This window comes from Hyalella azteca, unplaced genomic scaffold, assembly GCF_000764305.2.
Source record: "Hyalella azteca isolate HAZT.00-mixed unplaced genomic scaffold, Hazt_2.0.2 contig12726, whole genome shotgun sequence".
NCBI classification, from domain to species: domain Eukaryota; kingdom Metazoa; phylum Arthropoda; class Malacostraca; order Amphipoda; family Hyalellidae; genus Hyalella; species Hyalella azteca.
The window spans coordinates 386,909-407,320 of NW_025942676.1; the positions used below are offsets into that span (position 1 = coordinate 386,909).

The 20,412-nt window shown below is 38.2% G+C and overlaps 2 protein-coding genes across 2 annotated transcripts; one reads left to right on the forward strand and one right to left on the reverse strand.

Annotated features, from left to right (window-relative positions):
- Positions 1-419: 419 nt before the first annotated feature.
- LOC125178784 lies at positions 420-2,552 on the forward strand. Its single transcript, XM_047883365.1, has 3 exons — positions 420-541; positions 817-988; positions 1,286-2,552. Exons 1-3 carry the CDS (start codon positions 420-422, stop codon positions 1,505-1,507), a joined length of 516 nt encoding a protein of 171 aa, XP_047739321.1. The 3' UTR covers positions 1,508-2,552.
- A 4,926-nt stretch (positions 2,553-7,478) lies between these two features.
- Positions 7,479-17,930, reverse strand: LOC108668867. The gene is made up of 10 exons (XM_018156125.2): positions 17,810-17,930; positions 17,258-17,422; positions 16,551-16,616; positions 12,656-12,762; positions 11,936-12,084; positions 11,633-11,750; positions 11,040-11,186; positions 10,649-10,805; positions 9,052-9,996; positions 7,479-8,521 (listed from the first exon to the last, which is right to left on the reverse strand). The coding sequence occupies exons 1-10, from the start codon at positions 17,852-17,854 to the stop codon at positions 7,730-7,732; spliced, it is 2,691 nt and encodes an 896-aa protein (XP_018011614.1). The 5' UTR covers positions 17,855-17,930; the 3' UTR covers positions 7,479-7,729.
- Positions 17,931-20,412: the final 2,482 nt, after the last annotated feature.

A 20,412-nucleotide genomic window follows, 5' to 3' on the forward strand; every position in this document is an offset into this window, starting at 1 on the left:
AACCAGCCCTCGGTCGAGCGGCCACTCGTCGAAGGACGACAAATTTTGGAACATAACTTTGCTATCTGAAACCTAACCTTAGATACGGTGAACGTAAAATTACGTAATTTAACGATGCCCGGAAGTCATATTCGATCCGCGGCCTGGTGGTGCACGGCAGGTTTTATGCCAGGCTGGAGGTGGACAAAGCCGAGTGGTTTACGGCTGATTGGTGGATGTCCGGAGAGATCCAAGACGTTCGATTCAGGGCTTGGTTGTGCTCAAAATTGGTGGTGCACGGCGGCGCTCCCTCGGCATTATTTTTTAAATGCACCTCTTGGCTATTGGTAGATACTCAGCTCTGTTTAATATCATGCCTGGTATGATATAGTTGGTAAATGGTTTATTATTTGACAAATTTATCATTAGGCGTGTGCACGATGTCGAAAGTTTTGTTGCCGACAAGCCAGGGCGCTATCTACAGACCTCCCACGCCCACCAACGCCTCGAGGGAAGTGGCGCGCGGCAGGCCCGTCACTGCCTCTCCCAACTGGGCTGACCAGTAAAGTCCGGGCTGACTATTTATTTAGATATACACTCATTGATGAGTTCATTTATCATCATTCGTGTTATATCAGGCTAATCTTACCAGGGATAATTGCCTTCCCTTTATTCTATGTAAACACCAAACCTAACAATTCAACTCTGGAATATAACAACTGGCATAACTTGTAAAAAATTGATTATTTCTTAAATGATGGCAACGGTTAATGCCCTATTGCTTTTAAACATAAAGGATCTGTTGTAATACCTTACTTCTCACGATCCGCTGCCCAGTGTGAAAGAAAACGCCGTGGACGGTCGCAACGACACCAAGTATCACTCGGACACCACAGGGGCGAATCCTAAGCCATGGCTGCTCGTGAACTTAGTGGGTTCCATGTGGGTGAAGAAAATTAGAGTGCTTCCCTACGTTGGCGGAAAACCATACCGCGTTACAGACTATCAGGTAAATTGAAATTTACCCGAATTTACACATTTAAAAAGTTGACAAACTGCATGTTATGATGTGTGCTACTTGAAAATATATAAAATTTTCCAAATTCATGTATATTTATCAACTGCCAAGCCAACTTTTTAAAGCAAAAATTTGTAGTTTCTTGCATACAAATTACGCATTTGACATTAATGTTTGACGTTTAACTCAATTCGACCATTTTACGTGTGAACTTGCGTATAAGTTTTCGTAATTGAGTTTTTAAAAGTTATCAAGTTTAGGAAATGAAATAATTAAATTTGCTCCAAGTTTCTACTTGGCAACGACGAGCCTCCGACCGCGATGAACTTCAGCCAGTACGACTTGGTGGGCGCCATCGACGGCCCCGTACCCAGGGTGGAAAAGTGGCATGAGTTTGACGTGTCGCCTCCGCGCTGCAGCCGCTATGTCGCCGTCTACAAACACATCGCACGTCCTTTCGATACCTACGTCATGGAGGTAGCGGAACTTGAAGTCATCGACTTGTACTAAAACACTGCCGAGAGAACGCGCAAAGAACCCCCATGCTGATTTCCGAGAAGCAGTAAGGGGTTTTCTTGCTGGGAAATATTCGCTAATAGCATGAAAGACAAGTTAAATAGTGAGAAAATGGCTTACACTTAGCACTTCTGTGCGATCAGAGTCTATGAACGAAAATTATTTAACGATTACCACCGGATTATACTCATCGATGTCAAATTCTGAAGTTACGAGTCACGCTACCAGCTGAAAAATTGCAAACTGATATTTATAATTGTTTTGTGAGCTCGATCTGCTAATTGAATCGTAAAAATTAAATAAAAAACAACAATTAACTAAAATTTCATACCAATGTCTCATAGCGTTTCAAAAGCTCATTATAACTGAATATGCAAAGCGACGACTCGTGCAAAACAAAATTTGCAAGTAACCCCGTAATCTTAACCCAGAAACTTGACCTCAAATGTCATTTTGCTTGCTCGGGAAAATTCCTTCTACTTGAAAAGAACTGTTAAAAGTTTTGAATTTCATGTATCTGTTTGTAATATTTAATTTTTTCTACCGATTCCTCATTCAAAGTTCAGACAGATAAATTTTTCCTGCGTCAAACTTTCTTACCACGAACGTCGTACTTTTACTTCTGGTTAACATTAAGATTTAATTTAAATATTACCATTTTAGCTTTAAAATCTGTAGAGGGTAAATATCTAGCTGATACGAAAAAAATTTTCGAACTATTTTATAGAGGAGCACGAGTTGATCACCTATATGCGTAAGCATTTTCAGTAATTAGCATCTTCATACTATGTAGCATTTATTAATGTTTGTGTGGGTTTTGAAACCATATATCGTGGTGGATGGTCTGTTTGAAGAGGAAATGTCATCGAATTATATCAATTAGAATTTCTTCATGCCATCATATGCATTTGAGCACTCATCGTAAAAATTTTATCGTCTCACGTAGAACATCGAAAAACCACGCAATTCCGGTTCAATAATCTCGATCGTTAACCGGCCAACCAATAGGAGCAAGCGCAAATTCAGTTGCATATATAACGCCTAGCTACAGGGTGCGGCGTGGGAACTTACTCTTTTAAAAAAATCACAAAGTAAAAAGTATTAAAGATAGCGTTTTAATTCTTTCTTTTTTACAAAGAGCTACATTTAAAGTTTCGTTGGGTTTACTTACAAGTTTAATTCTTGAATATTACATCTTGTAGGTGACCTCCATGCTGTTCAATACATAGCCACCTTCCTAGGACTAATGGCCGCCACGTGGCGCGCAATTCAAATAAGTAAGTTCCCGCGCCGCACCCGTATAACGCCTATGATAGAAACCACAGTGTTCTTTCTTGCACTTTTGAGGAGCAGATATCATTGCGATTATTATGATGCGCATGAGCTAGAACCCATGGAAGGAAGATATCCATGTTAACTTGAGTTTCCTTTACAGGAAACTTTGCGTTTCCTTTACAGGAAACTTTGCGTTTCCTTTACAGGAAACTTTGCGTTTCCTTCCTTTGCGTTTCCGTTCATTTCATAGCAGGATTTAACACAGTTAAATATATCAATCTGGTGGAGCAGCTACGCCGAGATCACCTGCCAAATCAGGCTTGACGGTCAACCCCTGTCAATACAGATTAACTTGATACGTCGAGATCACCCGTCACTCTTTGTTGAAGTACAACCCCCTAATTTTTTAACAATCCTCTCATGTAGCGCCAGATGTTCTTCTTATTTTTGTTATAAAAGAATGCAAAATATTCAATGCACGAGTAAATCGATGGGTATTCTGAGTGTGTGATCTTTATTCGTATTCAAGTTTTTTCCAAATAAACATTGAATCCGATGCAGAATAAATTTTGTTTTCGTTATTGATGCTATCTCGTATTAACGTGAGAATAAATAATAAAAGACTGCAGAGATATAATTTTCGTAGAACCTAGATTCAAACGAATTTCACGCACATGCATGCAAAAAGTTTTTGATGCCTTCAAAATATAAAATACACATGAAATACCCAATGTTTGGCTTCAGCTCGCGTCAATGTGTTTAAGAATATTGGTTTGATTAATTTTTTTCTGCATAAAATTAGTAATGTTGATACAATACTGAACACTCAAAATGAACCTACTCAAATATTTTGCGTCAATGAACGCTGGCCTTGAAATGAATAACTATGTGAGCAAAGGCAGATGACAAAATTACCGATGATTCTGATCATTATGAAAGGCTTGGTGATATCATTAGTTCTACTGTTACAATTTCTATTCTGAATACTTTTGCATCATTCTAGTATTTCTGACGCTATTCATCAAATAATTTTATCAAGTGTGACAATCTACCAATAACTTTTTAGCCTAATGAAGGATTTTGCATAAGGAATTGCAGACATTTCCAGGTAATTTTTTAAAAATAGTGTAGTCTCCACTTCGCACCTTTTGTGAACTATAGACCGATGACGTATCGATCAAAATGATTGGGCACGCGCAGAGTTCATGCTTTGTATGTATGCCTCAGCGCTCTAGCCCTGAAGCTTGTCTGATCGCGATACCGAGGGGAACGGCTACTTAAATGTCATTGAATTTGTTGATTCATTTGAAAACCTAAATTAACGTTAATAAATACTGATCTGTTTTATTATACATATTTCTGATAAACTTAGATCCGCGAAAGACTCTGAAATAAAAAGCCTTCAAGGTTATTTTAAATTATTTTTTTTGGCACACACATCGTGCCTTGGGCCTTCTGATTCTCTCGTCATTCAATCATAGAATCTATTCCTTAGCTTATAAGCTACCGAATATAAGACTTCAAATTGAGGTACAGGAATTAATTTCGACTTCCCCGTTGTAAGTTGACTCTTCTAGACATGAGTTGGCATTGCACCTGTTGCAGAACGTGAATCACGTAGCAAGCCTTGTGGCCAAGATTGTGCAAATTGTTCGAAATCATTCAAGTGATAAGTTGTTGGGTGTGCCATAAAAGCTCAAACCCACCAGGTAGTGCATGTTCGTACGTTACATGCCTTGCATCATTTTTATCAGAAGTGTTTCGCACGAGGTTTCAATGAACCACACGACGGCCCAACGAACCGCGCGATGGCCCTGTGAATCATAAGGTTGCCGAACGAACCACACGATGGCCACACAGTAAGTTCACAGTGAAAACCTGTACGAATAGGCTTCTGTATTCTATGGTTTCAGGCGCCAGCCTGAGCAGGTAACCAGCACGCTGGCAACCTGCTTTCACTGAGCGCGTACCCTAACGAACCACACGACCACTCACCGTATCACACAATGGCCCAGCGAACCACGCAATGGCCCAACGAACCGCACGATGGCCCTGAGAACCACGCGATGGCCCACCGAATCAAACAATGGCCTAACGAACCACACGATGGCCCAACGAACCGCACGATGGCTAACGAAACATATGGTGGTCCAACAACCCGCAAGATGGCCTAGCGAACCACACGATTGCCCAACGAATTAAACAATGGTAACGAAAAACATGGTGGCCAAACGAACCGCACGATGGCCTTAACACGTTGACTCCGAAGTGGTACAGATGCGTACCACGAAATGTATTTCTCCAGGACGTAGTGGTACATTATTCAGGTTGCCTTAAATCGGCCAAATCCGAGAACAAAAAAGGCTAAAAAAAGACAGATAACTCAATATATACTAGTTTATTTGTAGGTTCCGCTATGAAAATTCCATTTATTTTCTTTTTAGAGTATTTAAAATTTAATTAGGAAGTACCCCTATATCATAAATTTTAGCCGGCCAACGCAATTGAGGAAAACTAAATCACGGAATTTGGATAATCACGGATAAATCCGGAAAAAATACCGTCTGGCAGCCCTGTTAGAAAACAGTACGAAAAACGAAATAATAGTACAAGATGCAGCAATCGTAGTCAAAGTGTTAACGAAAAAAATGATGGCCCAACGAACCGCAAGATGGCCTAGCGAACCACACGATGGCGCAACGAACCGCATAATGGCATAAACGAAACATGGTGGCCCAACGAGCCGCAAGATGGCCTAGCGAAGACAGGAGACCAGCTCACGAGATCATCAAGCACACGCGGGCACTGGAAGCTCGCACAAGCTTAGCCTTGCGATGTCTTTACGCTTCAAAACGAACAGTAGCTGAGGCTCCCATTAAGAATGGTTCGTCGTCAGCTAGCAATTCAAAAACTACCGGTTGCGTGGACCTCGACAAATAATTATTTTTAGAACTAATTTTTAAAAAGTTCTCAGGTTGTAGCTATAATACAAACACAATTTTTGTACCTATGTTCTTCCGAAACCTCAAGTTTAAGCGTGTCAAAACCTTCATTTTACTGAATGTCAACTTATAGAATAGAATAGAAGTGTCGGCGTTGAAGAAATAGGCCCATGGCCTGTTGCCGATTCTTGAACTTTTCGTGGCTTGATTCACAAGGGATCCGGCCTTTGGAACCCTATCTTTCTATAGCTGACGATTGATTGAGATAGCTGCTGGACTTATTGCCTGCCCCGTAATTTGCTAGGCATTTTAAGACTGAACATATGCTCCTGCATAGCTTCGTCTAGTCTGCTTTTGAAGATGTTCATACTCGGAGCTTCAACGATGCTATCAGGGAGGCTGTTCCACATGTCGGTGACTCGAAAAGGCCGGATCCCTTGTGAACCAAGTCACGAAAAGTTCAAGAATCGGCAACAGGCCATGGGCCTATTTCTTCAACGCCGACACTTCTATTCTAAGTTTCTCGCAAGTCGCGACCGTCATTGTTCGAAAACGACAAACCGCCGGCCTAACGGCCGCGGCCGTCACGTCCGATAGCTGCAGACCGTACGTGCGCGACGGTCACCGCCGTAGAACCAACAACGTATATTTATATTTATAAAAATGTCACATCAACGTAAGAAAATGAAATACGGAAAACTATCTTTCAACTTTTATAGCCAACTTAAAGTCCAATTCTAAAAAAATGAGAAAAACAGTAAGAAAACAATTGCTGAAAAGAGTTTGCAGTAAATTTAGTCGTAGCTTTTTGGGAGTCATTCAGTCTGATGCACTAACATCGTTTGTCAACACGTAAAATCTTGGGTACGCAGCCGTGCACCACCAAATTTATGCACCAATCAGCCGTGAAAGGAACGCCTAGTATATTGGCAGACGCTTAGCGTGTATTGGAACGCCTAGCGTGTTGGCAGACGACACTGGGCCCTACGCCGCCAGGCTTATTTTCCTGTGGGCTGATTGATCTAATTCAATGGATGTGATCTGTCTGGTGGCGTGCGGCTGATAATGTTACAGTCAAGATGTGTTGTAGGCTACGTTCTTCAGGGAAGGGATCATGAGAGTTCATTCGAAGCACGGCAGTGGTGGTCTCCGACAGGCGTCCCCAGACTTAGATAACCGTCACTACTAATCACAAAGCACGCAGCGCTTAGCGACCGTGCTCTTGTGGAATAGTTTAGTGATAGCTCAAAAACGCGCGTGCTCANCAGGATGCATGCAGTTCCACTGGCGACCTGGGCTGGTTGGTCGCAGTCCGTTGTCCGCAAGTTACAGTTCGAGCTAAAGTCAGGGTATGAAGTGATGATTCGGTGCAACGTTCAGTGGTGCATAACCATTACTCTCTGGGCTATTCGCTTCAGAGTGTGGTGGCGTAAAGCTCCTAATATTTAAAGCAAGATGATGTCACGGGCTGGTTACCGACGGATGGCTTTCTCCGCGGCTGATTGGTGGTCATCCGGAAATATGCTAGGCGTTCCTTTCAAGGCTGATTGGTGCACAAATTTAGTGGTGCACGGCTGCGTACCCCCTGTCATGTTCTGGGTACGCAGGAATTATAGGAATAAATTATTCCTTGTACAGAACTGGGACATTAATTGACTTTACTGAATCCACTGCTGACATTTCCTACATAAAAATTGTGACAGTGCGTCTAAAATGGAGGTAAACAGTAAAGGTTCAAGTAAACATCCTTTACAAAAAGATTTATAAACAAGAATCGCACATTATTTCATCATCACATTATCATAACATATATAGCATAAAGTATAATCATCGATCAATTATGTTGTGGTAAATCACGCGATAACAAATAGCCAACAAAGCCACGACGAGAAGCCGTCACATGACTTCTATGGTTTCGAAGGAACAATTAATAATTATTGTTCGAAGGAACAATTATTTCAACAGTGAAAGTCCCTTCGGCTCAAATTGAAAGTAAATATCATAATTCACTTTGCCCACCCGGCTTCTCGCTAGCGCCCTCCTCACTGCTGGCGTCTGATTCGTCCCCGAGCGTTTCTTCGCCCTCGCCCTCGCCCCCGAATGTTTCGACCTCGCCACCAAACCTACTCGACAGACGCACCGCTTCAGCCGCCAGCAGAGAATGGAAGCGACTGCCGCCACATGACTCGTAGGTGACGTCCTCGTCCGGACCAGCATCACTATGTTCTCGTCTTTGGTTCTCCATCATCAATTTCAGGCGTTCCTTAAGGTCTCTAGGCTTACCGGGCATTCGCCACTCCAACTCACCGCCTGTGTCGTCCAAGTTGGGATCAGATATGAATTCTTCGAGCTTAGATAAGCAGCCATCAGCAGCAATATCATGTTTGATCGGCACATCCGCACTCTCATAAACAAATCCATCTTGTTCATTTGACATTGTAAGGCCAGAATGATCAACTAACGGTTTCACCACACATTTGTTGTTGACAGGAATATGAGGCTCGTTACTTTCTGAAGCCTGACTGAATTGATCATCTTTTATTTTGTGGATGCTTTCACAAGCACTTATAGATTGGTGATATTGTTTGGAATGCAATTCACTTTTCTTAGCTAGAGATGACAACGAATCTCGCGTATGAACCGCGTCTATTGATTGTTTCTTTCCGTCGGTGCGCAAGACGGGCGATGACGAGCCTGCGGTCTTCGAGGCGTCCAAAGCAGCCGCTGCGTCGCCCACGTTTAATACTTCCAGGCTCGAGACGCCCCCAGGTCCATCAGACGCCGCTAGGACCTGTGGAAATAGATTTAGGCTAGGCAAGCAAGTCTTGAAGGAATGAAGATCAAGCATGAACCGCCCACCTCTTTTCCAAATCACATATTCGACAAACACATGCGTTGTTCAAGGCCATCAAAACAAAGTTAAAAGAGAAAAATAAGTTGAATATTCGAATGTCATTGATAATTCATACCAAGATAAAATCACCAAAAATCGATCGAAAACAATTACAGACACGAGCATGTAAGCATGAAATTATACCGAAGAAGGAATCTTAAATGACCAAGTCATACATCTTCCGATAATTTCCACAACCTTCTGACTCAAATAAGTACTTCTAGCACTTAAAATTTGCAAACGGTTTTCGAGATACGAATGACACATAATTTCTACTCTGCGGATATAAAAACGAGAGCTTTCATGCGTTTCTGATTTCTTCTGCAAGAGCTTAACTCAGCCTATTTTCACCTTACCTAGACAGAACGTCAAACTTCCGCACGACTGCCTTAAACAACGAACTATTTTCAATACCGAGCGCAGTTTACCTCACTTGGCTCCGTACGCTGCCAACTAGCACGTTGGTCCAGGCGTTCATCCTTCATACGTATCCTGGCTTTCTCTTCCCGATTTTTAAATTCTTCTTTCTTTTTACTGAGGATTGGCTGGAGTTCGGTAAGCACGCGCCTGTTGCACGCTATGACGTGCTTCCTGATCTGCTCTTCCTGCTCAAAATCCGCGGACCAAACAGTAGTTTCTTCGACGTTATCATCAACGCCATCGGTCGTGGCTTCAAAGAATTCGTCTTCTACAACATGAGGCATGAAAGGAATTATGTTCAAATCCTCAGCATGGCAGGTCGACGCGTTTGGAGCGACATCAGGTACTGACGCCGCACCTGTTGTGTCTGCGTTGGTGTTCTTCATCACACCACAACGTCCCAGCAAACGCAACTTTCGAGACGACAAGCTCGACCCTAAAACATCTGCATCAAACTGACATAGTTTCAGCTCATCATTAATTTTAGAATATTTAGTTTGAATATCATCGTACGTTTGATTTATGATCAACAGCTTGTCTGGTGAAGCTTCGTTTGTAGGGAACGATGAATATATTGAGGATAAATTTTCAAGTAGAGGCTTGAGGTCATCCAGCAAGAGCAAGCAAGCTCGCATGCGGTGGGTCAGAGAAGCAGCAGAGGAAACTTCTTCTGCAGGCTGCTGATGACGAGGTTTGCTTTCGTCCTCGGAGTATAACCAGCAGTGGCGCAAGAGTCCTACTTGGCCCGAGATGGTGTTGACTAACGCGTCAATTTCTGGCATGACATTTAACAAGGGTCGGCTAGTTGCGTCCAACAAACTCAACAAGGAGCCACTTCCGAAAGTTTTGTCGATGATGGAGCGGAAATCCGTCCTACGATTGATCTTCTCCGCTTCCAGCAGTAGATCCCGAGCGAGGGCCGACACGTGGAGTTCTAGGTCTCGCTTCATTTTCTGAAATAATGAAACAGGCGATTCAATTCCAAAACAGGATAAAATAATACTACTTGGGATGTAAAAAATGAAAAATAAAAAGTAAATATTCCCTGAGCAAGCAAATAAAAATCATATTTCTGGCCAACTTCTGTCAAGAGCACTCACAGAAAACTTAAGCAAAGTAAACTTGCATTTCTTCAGTTGAATTTTACACATTAACCCACGAGCAAGCTAAATACAAAAAATCAAGATGATATGTGGACCATTTCGTTATTTTCGCATCATAAGCAAACCGCTGCATTGCGAACTCGGTTGGGAGGCTCGGAAGTTGGCACGGGATGGCTGGCCTATGGCCTGCGCGCAAGGATGTTTGACTTGGGCGCGAGTACATTTGTACAAGTACTGAAGTTGAACGCCAAACATTGGCGGGCAAAGTTGAAGACAGTCTAGAATTGAACTTGATTAACGAAAAAAAAAACAGTTAAAAGTATTTTGGATAGAATTGAACTGTTTACTCAAAAATGATTACCCATTTACCTAAAAATTAATAACCATTTACCCAAAAATTAATTAAGTAATATTATCATGCTACTAATAATAAAAGTGAATATTCGAGTTCCAAATAATCTATAATGAGGTCAGCGTGAAGGAAAAAAAAGGCCAGACGCACCTTAGTTGTCTGCCACGTGAGGCCACAAGGAAGTTCCTCCCCCAGCTGGCAGGCAGCGTCGGGGGCGACGGCGTCCAGGGCGGCGCAGAGGACGGCGTGCAGCAGCTCCTGCAGCCGCGCCGCCTCGCGGTCAACGCGCGTCGCCAGCTGCGAGGTGCTGCCCAAATGACAGCGTTGTTTTGTTCTTCCCTGAACTCTCATAATACGAGACATTTCATCACCATAATTGTCGCTAAAAATGCTATGACGCGACAACGATAATATAGTATTAATGAAGCAGCTTCATGGCAATAAATATACAGATATACAAGGAAAGTTGACTACCTGAAAATTGGAACATAATGCGTTCTCTGCTCACGTACATGTTTCAACAAGATACAAGGCACTGTACCCAGGATCTGCAGGTGACAGGAGCAGCGCCGCGTCTGCAGCAGCACTGAAGGCGGACGGCAGGCAGGAGGTCTGCAGCGCAGCGAGGCTCTGCAAGCACCGACTCACGCCGGCGTAGCTCTGCCTGTAGCGCTGCTGCACTGCAGCTCTGTTAACACATGTGTTACAGTTACAACACATGTGTTGAGTATGTGTTACACATACTCAACACACTGAACACAGATGTGTTGCTCACAACCACGGCTAATATGTGCTGACACATACAGAGAAGAAAAGCATTACGGTCGAATAGGCGAGACCAACATCGTCATTTTGAGAGGTTTGAATACTTGACTAAAGCTTACAAAGGAAAACGATTTATGAAAGAAAAAAAAAAGATACAAAAAATGAATACTAATTATAACAAATGCCAATACTTTGCTTTGGTTTTAGGATGCCTGTCAGCTTATAAATCTTGATTTATTGGTATATTACGATGTTTTCTCCTGGTTTCCATCAAAGGCATATTATTTCATGTAAAACTGCATGGCTTTTCTCTCATCACATGACTAGGTCCATTCATATGGAGCATTAATGACCAAGTGCATGACTGACCTGACAAAATACAGTGTGACGCAGGACAGCAGAGCTGGAGCCCAGAGCAAACAGCTGGCAGAAGCAGCCCTCCAACAGCATGCAGAAAGAATTTGTATGTTATGTCTCTTGCTGAGCTCTGAGGACAGTAAATCTCCAGTAAAAAAAAACTTTACAATAAAAGGCTGTGACATAAACAGTAAACGTCTGATCCAAACAAAGCATTTTTATTTAACATTAGTATAGTTGGTAGGAATTATTGAGCATGCACATTAAATTGTTACTAAAATATTAGAAAGAAAACAAATAATTCTAAACAATCACCCAAGAGATGAGCAAAGATGGCTGTCACAGCAGCAGCAAGGAGAAGAGCTCCCATTTTCTTGCACGGTTTAATGGAGCTCAGCAAAGAAGAAATTGAGTTTGATTCTTGTTGCTGGATGAGATCCAACAATTCAGGCTCCTCCACCAACCTAGGTAGCAAATTTTCCATAAGGTGATTGGTATACTTCAACATGGTAAGTGGCATAAATTCTGGCATTTACTTTTACTCTAGTACCTATGTTGTAGACATAAATGAAGAATGAAAAGCATATTTAGTATACATAAAAATCAATGTTTTTTCAAATCACATTTTCTTCCAATACACATACATGGTGAAATTTAAATCATTGATTTGAATATTTGAGATTAAATAAATTCAAATAAGTTTCTATATCACATTGTTGACAATAATGCATTCAATTTTGTCTAAATCTTACTACATAGGAAGACAAGTCTTATTTCAATTTTTTATTTTCAAGCAAATAAGTGATAAAGCTCATGAGCCCTTTGAGGATCAAAAGTTTGGGATTGCAATACCATTACTATAAACAAAATGAAGGTCCATGATCATAGACTTTTAAAGCATTTATCTTCAGTAAAAAAGTAAGGCAACTATCATCATCATAAGAACCTTTTCTTGACAATATTCTGGCATAGATCATTACACTATGACTTTGCTGAATAATGGAATTATTGCAAGCAAAGAGCTGGGCCTCTCACCGGGAGAAAACTGGAGAAAAGTAATACAGATGAAGCCTGTCATCGTGGGTCAGGAGTCCTTTAGAGCAAATGAGGAGAGCCAAGTTATGCAGAACCTCTTCCTGCAGCTGAGAAATAACAAACGCTGTTGAGCAAATGTCTGCATTCCATTAGCAAGAGACAGTTTAATGCTAATAACCTCTACTACTTGGCACTGGTCAATGGTCATCATGCACAAATCGTTGTTTCAAGCAAAGTTGAATAGTAAATTAATAGGACCAGTAATGTAACTTATATTTATTATACTAATATATAGAAGTATAATATCAATATGATAATAATGACTGAATATTTTAATATAACAATTTTCTACAATAATAGTAATAATTAATTAAACCTAATTTACTTAGATGAGTGAAAATTTATTTTGAATTATTTGACTTCTTAAAAATGCTTCTAAACTAAGCACAATGGAAGTCATGACTAGTGTTGTATAAAAAAAAAATAGTAAAATAATTGGTTTACAAAAAACTTCCAAATTTAAAAATTTAATTTCATAAAAAAAATTTAATTTAATTAAAACTTCCAAAAATTTAATTCTTCATTTCAAGAAATAGGTATATTGTTAAATTCTATGTAACTTTTTTATTAACGCATTATTTTCAGCTTTCTAAGAGTAATAGCTAAAATTTAACAGCACAGAAATTTAATAGACAAATTAGGCATTGTATATTGATATTTTTGATGAGCCTCATAGTCACAATATTCAGAGACTTTGAATTGTCACTGAATGAATAATAAATTGGGATTATAATTAAATAATTTTCAAATGTCCCTCCTCTAAAAGATGGTTACTATTAATGGAAGTGGCAGGCAAAGTGGTTCAGTTATTCAATTTTAGGATGGCCCATGCAAAGAATTAGCAATATCTGCAAGCACTTGCTATTTATGTACTAGGCTAAAGGTTCTGGATAAGTACCGGTAGGGTAATAAAGTTCTCATCTCAGAGATTTTTTATTGATGAGGTTGGTAGATTTATCAAACTCCTGAGGAATGCTAACTAAAAAATTCCAAAAAATTTAATGAAAAATTATCAGAAAAAATTCAGATCAGGTATTGAAGAATCATTCAAACAAAATATTAAAAAAAAAAAAACTTCTTAATTATGGAGAGGTTTGGAAGTAATTATCAGAAACCTCATAAACTAGTTCTTTTTGTCACTTGAATAATTAATAAGAAGCAACTTCAGGCAGTAAATTAGCAAATCATTACAATAATCCTCCCATTATAAATAAGAGCATAAGAGCATTATATTCCCTATTCCAGTAATAAATTTTCCAAACTTTAAAATTTATGGACTACTGCAAAGCCACAGTTGTACAGTGAAAAATCTACTACACTTTTACATCCACCACTGGCAATTTGGACACATCCTCTGGTGACACCAGGGCCTATACTTTCAAAAAAAGTTAAGAGATCGTAAGTTCATCAGCCAATCATTGACGGCCTTTCAAGCAAAATCCACCAATCATAGACAAGAAAATAGAGCGTAAGTACTTACGTTCACTTAGCGAGTTTTGAAAGTATGACCCCAGACACACATCAATGATTGATGAATTAAAACCAGGAGAAGATATCACAGGCAGTAATTATATTGGTGAAGGTTGACACAGCAGCAAGATTTAAATGAAATACAGCAGCTGACATATTAATTTTTTTAAAACTGAGATCAAGAAATAAGAAACTGTAATTAAAATTTATTGGAGTGCAGTGTTTCAGAATCTAATATCACTTTCAACACTTTCTTTTGCTTTTTTTTAATAAAGGCAATTTTAAATTTATGCCCAAAACAGCCCATCACATCCTCTTAGTTACTTACCTAGTTAATTTGTGGCTACGCCACTTCCGTATATTAATGCCAGTCAATTGCCTATCATGCCATGCACAGCATTGTCCCTAAAATGGATAAAAAATTGAGCCTTTTTAAAAAAAGGCTCAAGGCATTGCCAAGAAATGTTGTGTCTTGGGAACAAAAATTGGTGCTCTTTCCACATATTCAAAATCACAGAAGAAGCAATCTCTCTTTAATTGATGTCAGTAACTAGATACTGGTACTGCTTAGAATTGTTGGAAGACAGTTTCCTTTTACACATCAAAGTATTTTTCAAATTATATCAAATGGCTAAAGTATGATGAATGAAATTATAAATTCTGCAAAAGTGATTTATTTGAGCCCTAAATATGTAAAATACCTAATGGCATTCAAGAGTTACGGTAACATATGTATACATTTTTGGGCTGAAAATACTTTCTTGTACTAGCCTTGGATATTAACATTTTGTGTACTTCTACATCAACCTTTCAAAGGGTTACTTGTTAGTACATAGCCTGGAATATGCTAATGAATCCATTTCAAATATTGATGAATATATATTTACTCATGTGCAAGTTTGATTGAAGACCAGAGCATGCTTCTTATTAATAATCTTCTTTTTTGTCTTTTCAAAGAGTCGGACTAAATTTCTAGCTGGCGCCAGGAGATCAAACAGCAGGTTACCAAAAGACATTTGAAAACTGAACTCAGATCATATAAACAAATTCTAGTAAACAATGGGTTTTCAGATGGAACAATTGACACTGAAATTACAAATTACCAATTTAGAGAAAACCAAACCAACAATGAAGCAATATCTAATGGAACCATCACAATGGTCTTCTACCAAAACCTGATGAACAGAGGCTACAAAGTGGATGAACGAGTCCTCCAGTCAATCATCCATAATAATATCAAGAGCACAACAGATAACAAAAAAATAAAATGTCTGATCTACTACAAAAATAAGAAAATCAAAAACCTTGTAATGAACAATAATCCCTGTAAAAAAGCTGGACTGCTTCAAGAAACTAATGATGTTTATAAATTCTCATGTAATAAGGAAGGTTGTGGACTTCTTCAAAATATAAACTACATTGGTCTTACAAGCACGACCTTAAGCCGCCAACTAACATGCCATCTACAATCTGGAGGACACAAAACCCACATGCGGGAGGCTCACAATGAGACCATCACCCAAGCGACATTGGAAGCCTGCACCAGCATAGTTATGCAGTGCCCCGACCCATCGAGATTGACGATAGCTGAGGCCCTCATTACCAAGAGCGAGTCTCCAGCTATCAACCTCCAAACTACGGTACAGGATTCGTCCGGACGCTGAAATTATTTTCAGAGTAATTTTTGAGCTTAGATTTTAAATTGTATTTTGAATTGTATCCACTATACCAATGCTTTGTATTACTTACTGTCATTTTCAAAATTCAATTTCAAGTGCTGCAAAACTTCACCTGCTTGATAATGAAAATTGTATTTTCAAACGTCACATCAATTAAAATGTCTTTTGATAACATGATGTTTGATCTCCTGGTGCCATGTTCAACTCATTGAAAAGACAAATAAGAAGATTATTAATATGAAGTATGCTCTGGTCTTCATTCAAACTTGCATAAAAGAAAATCTTCTGCCAAACTATACCAATTTACTCATATCTACACATGATTAGTACTGGGAAGTGATGCCCATGATAAAAAGAATAAAAATACAAATGTTTTTGTATGAAAAAGTATCAAAAACATGTTTCTCTTATGTCACTTGTCATGACCTTTAAAAAAACTCTAAAATAAAGCAATTCTCCTTCATGGAGCACATTTTCTGTGAAAAGGTACAAGGTCTTTTGTATCTTAATATTTTACTGAAGTACTGATATTTTCTGCATGGATTCAATTTTGTTGATTAATATTATTACTATGGCAGAACAGCAGAAAGCAAGAGGTCACTGTACCAACACTAATTTATTTTGTATTTTCTTTTGGTAATGTTTTTCTAGTAGAAATAGAACATTCCAGATTTTAGTAGTTTTACCTGTTCTATGTGTAGATATTTTGCAGAGAGTGTTGTAAAGAGAGAAGAAATATATGACACACCAGCCTGAAATGGAAAACAAATATGAAAAAAAGTTTTACCATAAAAGACACAAGCAGAAAGGCAAACAAAGTAACTTTAACAACATTAAATCACTTGTTCTTGGGGGTAAAATAATAATGAATGATTCTTTTAGAAAAGTTCTTTATGCTGGAATATAGTAAATCAGAGATATTGCAAGCCTGACTAGTACAAATAAAAGGATGTATATACCTACTCTTATATACCTAGAAAGTTCCTTCATCACAAGATGTCAAAAAAGTGATTTAACAACAATTTTAGCTGTTCAAACCTTCACACTAATTTCACTTTATTTTATTTTGTTCAAACCTTCACTCTAATTATTCACTCTAAGTAAGCAAAACTAAGCCTAAAGTTTCAATAGCTGTTATTGTACGTACCTATTCAAAATTCAAAGAGTTAGGATTGTTGACTAAATTTTTTATTAAACATTTTAAACTAAATTTAACTTTTTGACTAAACACATTAAAAATACTACATAAAACTCATATCCAGAGTAAGATTTCACATGTTCACAAGTAGCATGAAAAATATTTACAAAATTTTACATCATTAGTCTCATGCTATTTATTGTACCTATCTAATTTATATAGGCAGAAGAGTAGTAACTTCTGTTTTAGACTTACATTTATGAGCTTCCTCCAAGAAAATATAGGAGGAAGCGTAGATTTCTCAGAATTCTTCCCACATTGAGGTAAATGTGATGTTTGTACAGAATATGATAGGCTGGGATGGTCCAGATCATTTTCAATGAGATGGAGACTCTTCAGGTGGCTGTGTAATGCTGAACCCTGTCAATGTCAAGTTAACATTATGTGGCAAAGACAAGTGATTTTAAAGAAATATATCCACAAATATTTTTCAGGTAAAAAAGACTATGTGAAATTTGTGATAATTCAAATTTAAAATATTTTACATTATTTTTAGGGCTAGCAAGTAACACAATCAAACTTAGTTTTGAAATTATTATCTGCAAAAAATTTTACTTAAGTGACATTTTACCCCATCATTGTGAAAAATAACCATCAAGCTCATTGAAATTAAGTTTGTAGATAAGAATTAAATTGAAATTTAAAGTTAAAATTTATATTTATTATTAAAATGTAATTTTTTTATTATGATTCATCAAATATTTATTTGTAAATTATGAGCACTTTTGTCTTGTACAATAACCTTACCTCAAACACAACTGTGTCATCTTCATAATCTTCAGGTTCAATCATTGCAAATAAAAATTATAATTTTCATAAATTAAATTCAATAGATAATAAAAATAATAAATATACTGTTGATTGCATTCATCTCTATTACATAGAAGAATTGGAAATGACATTAGTAATTGAGTAACAAATGTTGAAAAAAAAAAAATTAAATTACAATTTTGGATTCAATTCAATCTAAGTGACTCGTGATTCAACTGAACAAAATGCAGATTTAATTACAAAGACATGAAACCATTTAAAAATTTAATTGAGACATATTGCACGTGTACATAGCAGTTTAAATTGCATGTGCATATTGTAACATACTGGCGTATGCAATACAAAATAGGAAACTACTGCTACAGCCAGGTATCAGGCAAGTTTTAATTTTAACAAATCAATACCGTCAACCGGGGCTACTCGGGACAATTTCGAACAATTTTTGTTCATAACTTCTTACCATGGAACATTTCATAAACAAGTTTAGGCTCCTTTCAAAGCTCTTTGCAAGGGCTATCACATGGATTTTCCAAAAAAATTCCATATGCTATTCGTAAGGTGCCAAAAGCAAAAAAAGTGTTCCGAGTAGCCCTGTCGAACAGGGCTACTCGGGACACTTGTAATAAAACTTCATTTTAAAACATTTGAAGCATGCAGAGTGTACTCATTCATTACTAACAGTACTCTGAAGTCTGAAGTCCTCCTCTTTCATTGTAGACTTGTAGAGGTAGAATAAATGACATTTTCTGTGATTTTTACTTGTTTTTCCTTTATTGATATGACATTACCATATACATTAATCACGTATTATTGATGAGATATTACTGTATCCATGAACATGCCATTGAGCATTTACAACAACCTTGTCCACTGCAAGCTTCATATCAGCAGCCTTATAGCATTTTTATGTATCTGTAAGTTTACAGGACAGCTTGTAATTTCACACCATTTTAATTGGGTTAAGTGAATTTACTATAAAAAAAAAGATCATGAATAACATACCTGAAACAGAAAGGAATGTTTTAGTGACAACCATCATATGTTTTGGAGAAATAAGTCATAGTTTAGGTCAATTACTTGTCATTCTATGATGCCTGATGCACAATTCTATATATGACATTCTATGCACAATTTTGTGATGACCGATGATGCACTAATTTTTTGATAAGTGAAATTTTTTTGCTGAGCAAGGTAAATGAAATCAATATTCTTTTTTTAATCTATTTTTTTTAAACAATCAATCAATCATCAATTGAAATGTTTAATAAAAAATTTAGTCAACAATCCTAACTCTTTGAATTTTGAATAGGTACGTAGGGAAGGCTGAGTATAATGGGGAAAGGGTAGCACTCCTTACAAAAGGAAGTCTCTGCTTACACAAAACTAAATATTCCTAATTATATTATAACTGCAAAGAGTGGTTGTCTTTCCATAATAGAAGCACACAGTTGAGAGTTGGGGAGAGAAATTAAATTTAGATTGTTAGTTCCCACCAGAGTTGAATGCATTTAGTCAACTCAGGATTAAAAGAGTGAGTAACAAGATAATAAGCCATTAATCAACTTCTCATAAAAATTTGTTGCAGTGTAGAGTCTTAGTTAAAATTAAAAAGGTGGCAACTGCATTATGGGTGGCACCATAAAAAGGGCCTCCTCCCAGAAGATTCTTTAAATTATTAAGTGCAGTTAATGCATTAGGTAGTAAGATTAGTACGAGCAGAGGCATGAATTGGACAATTCAGCAGCAGATGATGAATGGTAGGGTATTTGGAGACCCACAAGGACATAAAGGGCTGTCAACCAGTTGAAGCAAGCAAGGTGTGTTTCAACTCTGGCGTGACCAGTGTGCAGTCTGGCCAGTACCATCTCCACAGAATGGTTCTTATTGAGGGCTCATGGGCAATTGCCCACTTCCTCCTTAATTGAGCTAATGAAGCAGCCCCTCCCTGGACTTCTAATATTGTTCATCCAGCAACTGTTCCATTTTGCCATAATCTTCAAATTCAACTGTCTGGTCAGTTCCTCCTTCAAGATAGCAATTAAGGTGTGGTACCACAGGAAATGGACTTCTGCTGCTGCCTGGTCTACCGCCTTGTTGCCCCTGATGCCTTTGAGGCCATGGACATACCTACTGTAGGAATATTTCATGCAAGGAAAGTAGTGACATAAGTTAGGTTTGGATAAAAAAAAATTAGATTTAAAAAATTAGTAACTGTCTGGTCTTCTATTTTTGGTCAGTAAAATGGATGATTGGGTGTCAGTAAAAATAACAAGTTTTTCAGTAGGAGAAAGATTTGCTATTGATCAGCTAACCCATTAAAGCCTACTGGCAACTTTACTTACCACCACAAAAAAATGGTGGTCTCATCCATAATATAAATGTCAGTTTTGTAGTCCTACACTGCATCATATACATTCCATACAATTTCTGAACAAGAATTGTTCTCCTCTGTCACTCACCCTTCAGTCAGTTGACATTTAAACTACAGGCAGTAATGATGTTTATGATCAGGCTTGTATCAGCCCACAGAAAAGGCTATTTCAAAAATTGTTTGTAAGTAAATATTTTATAATCTTATG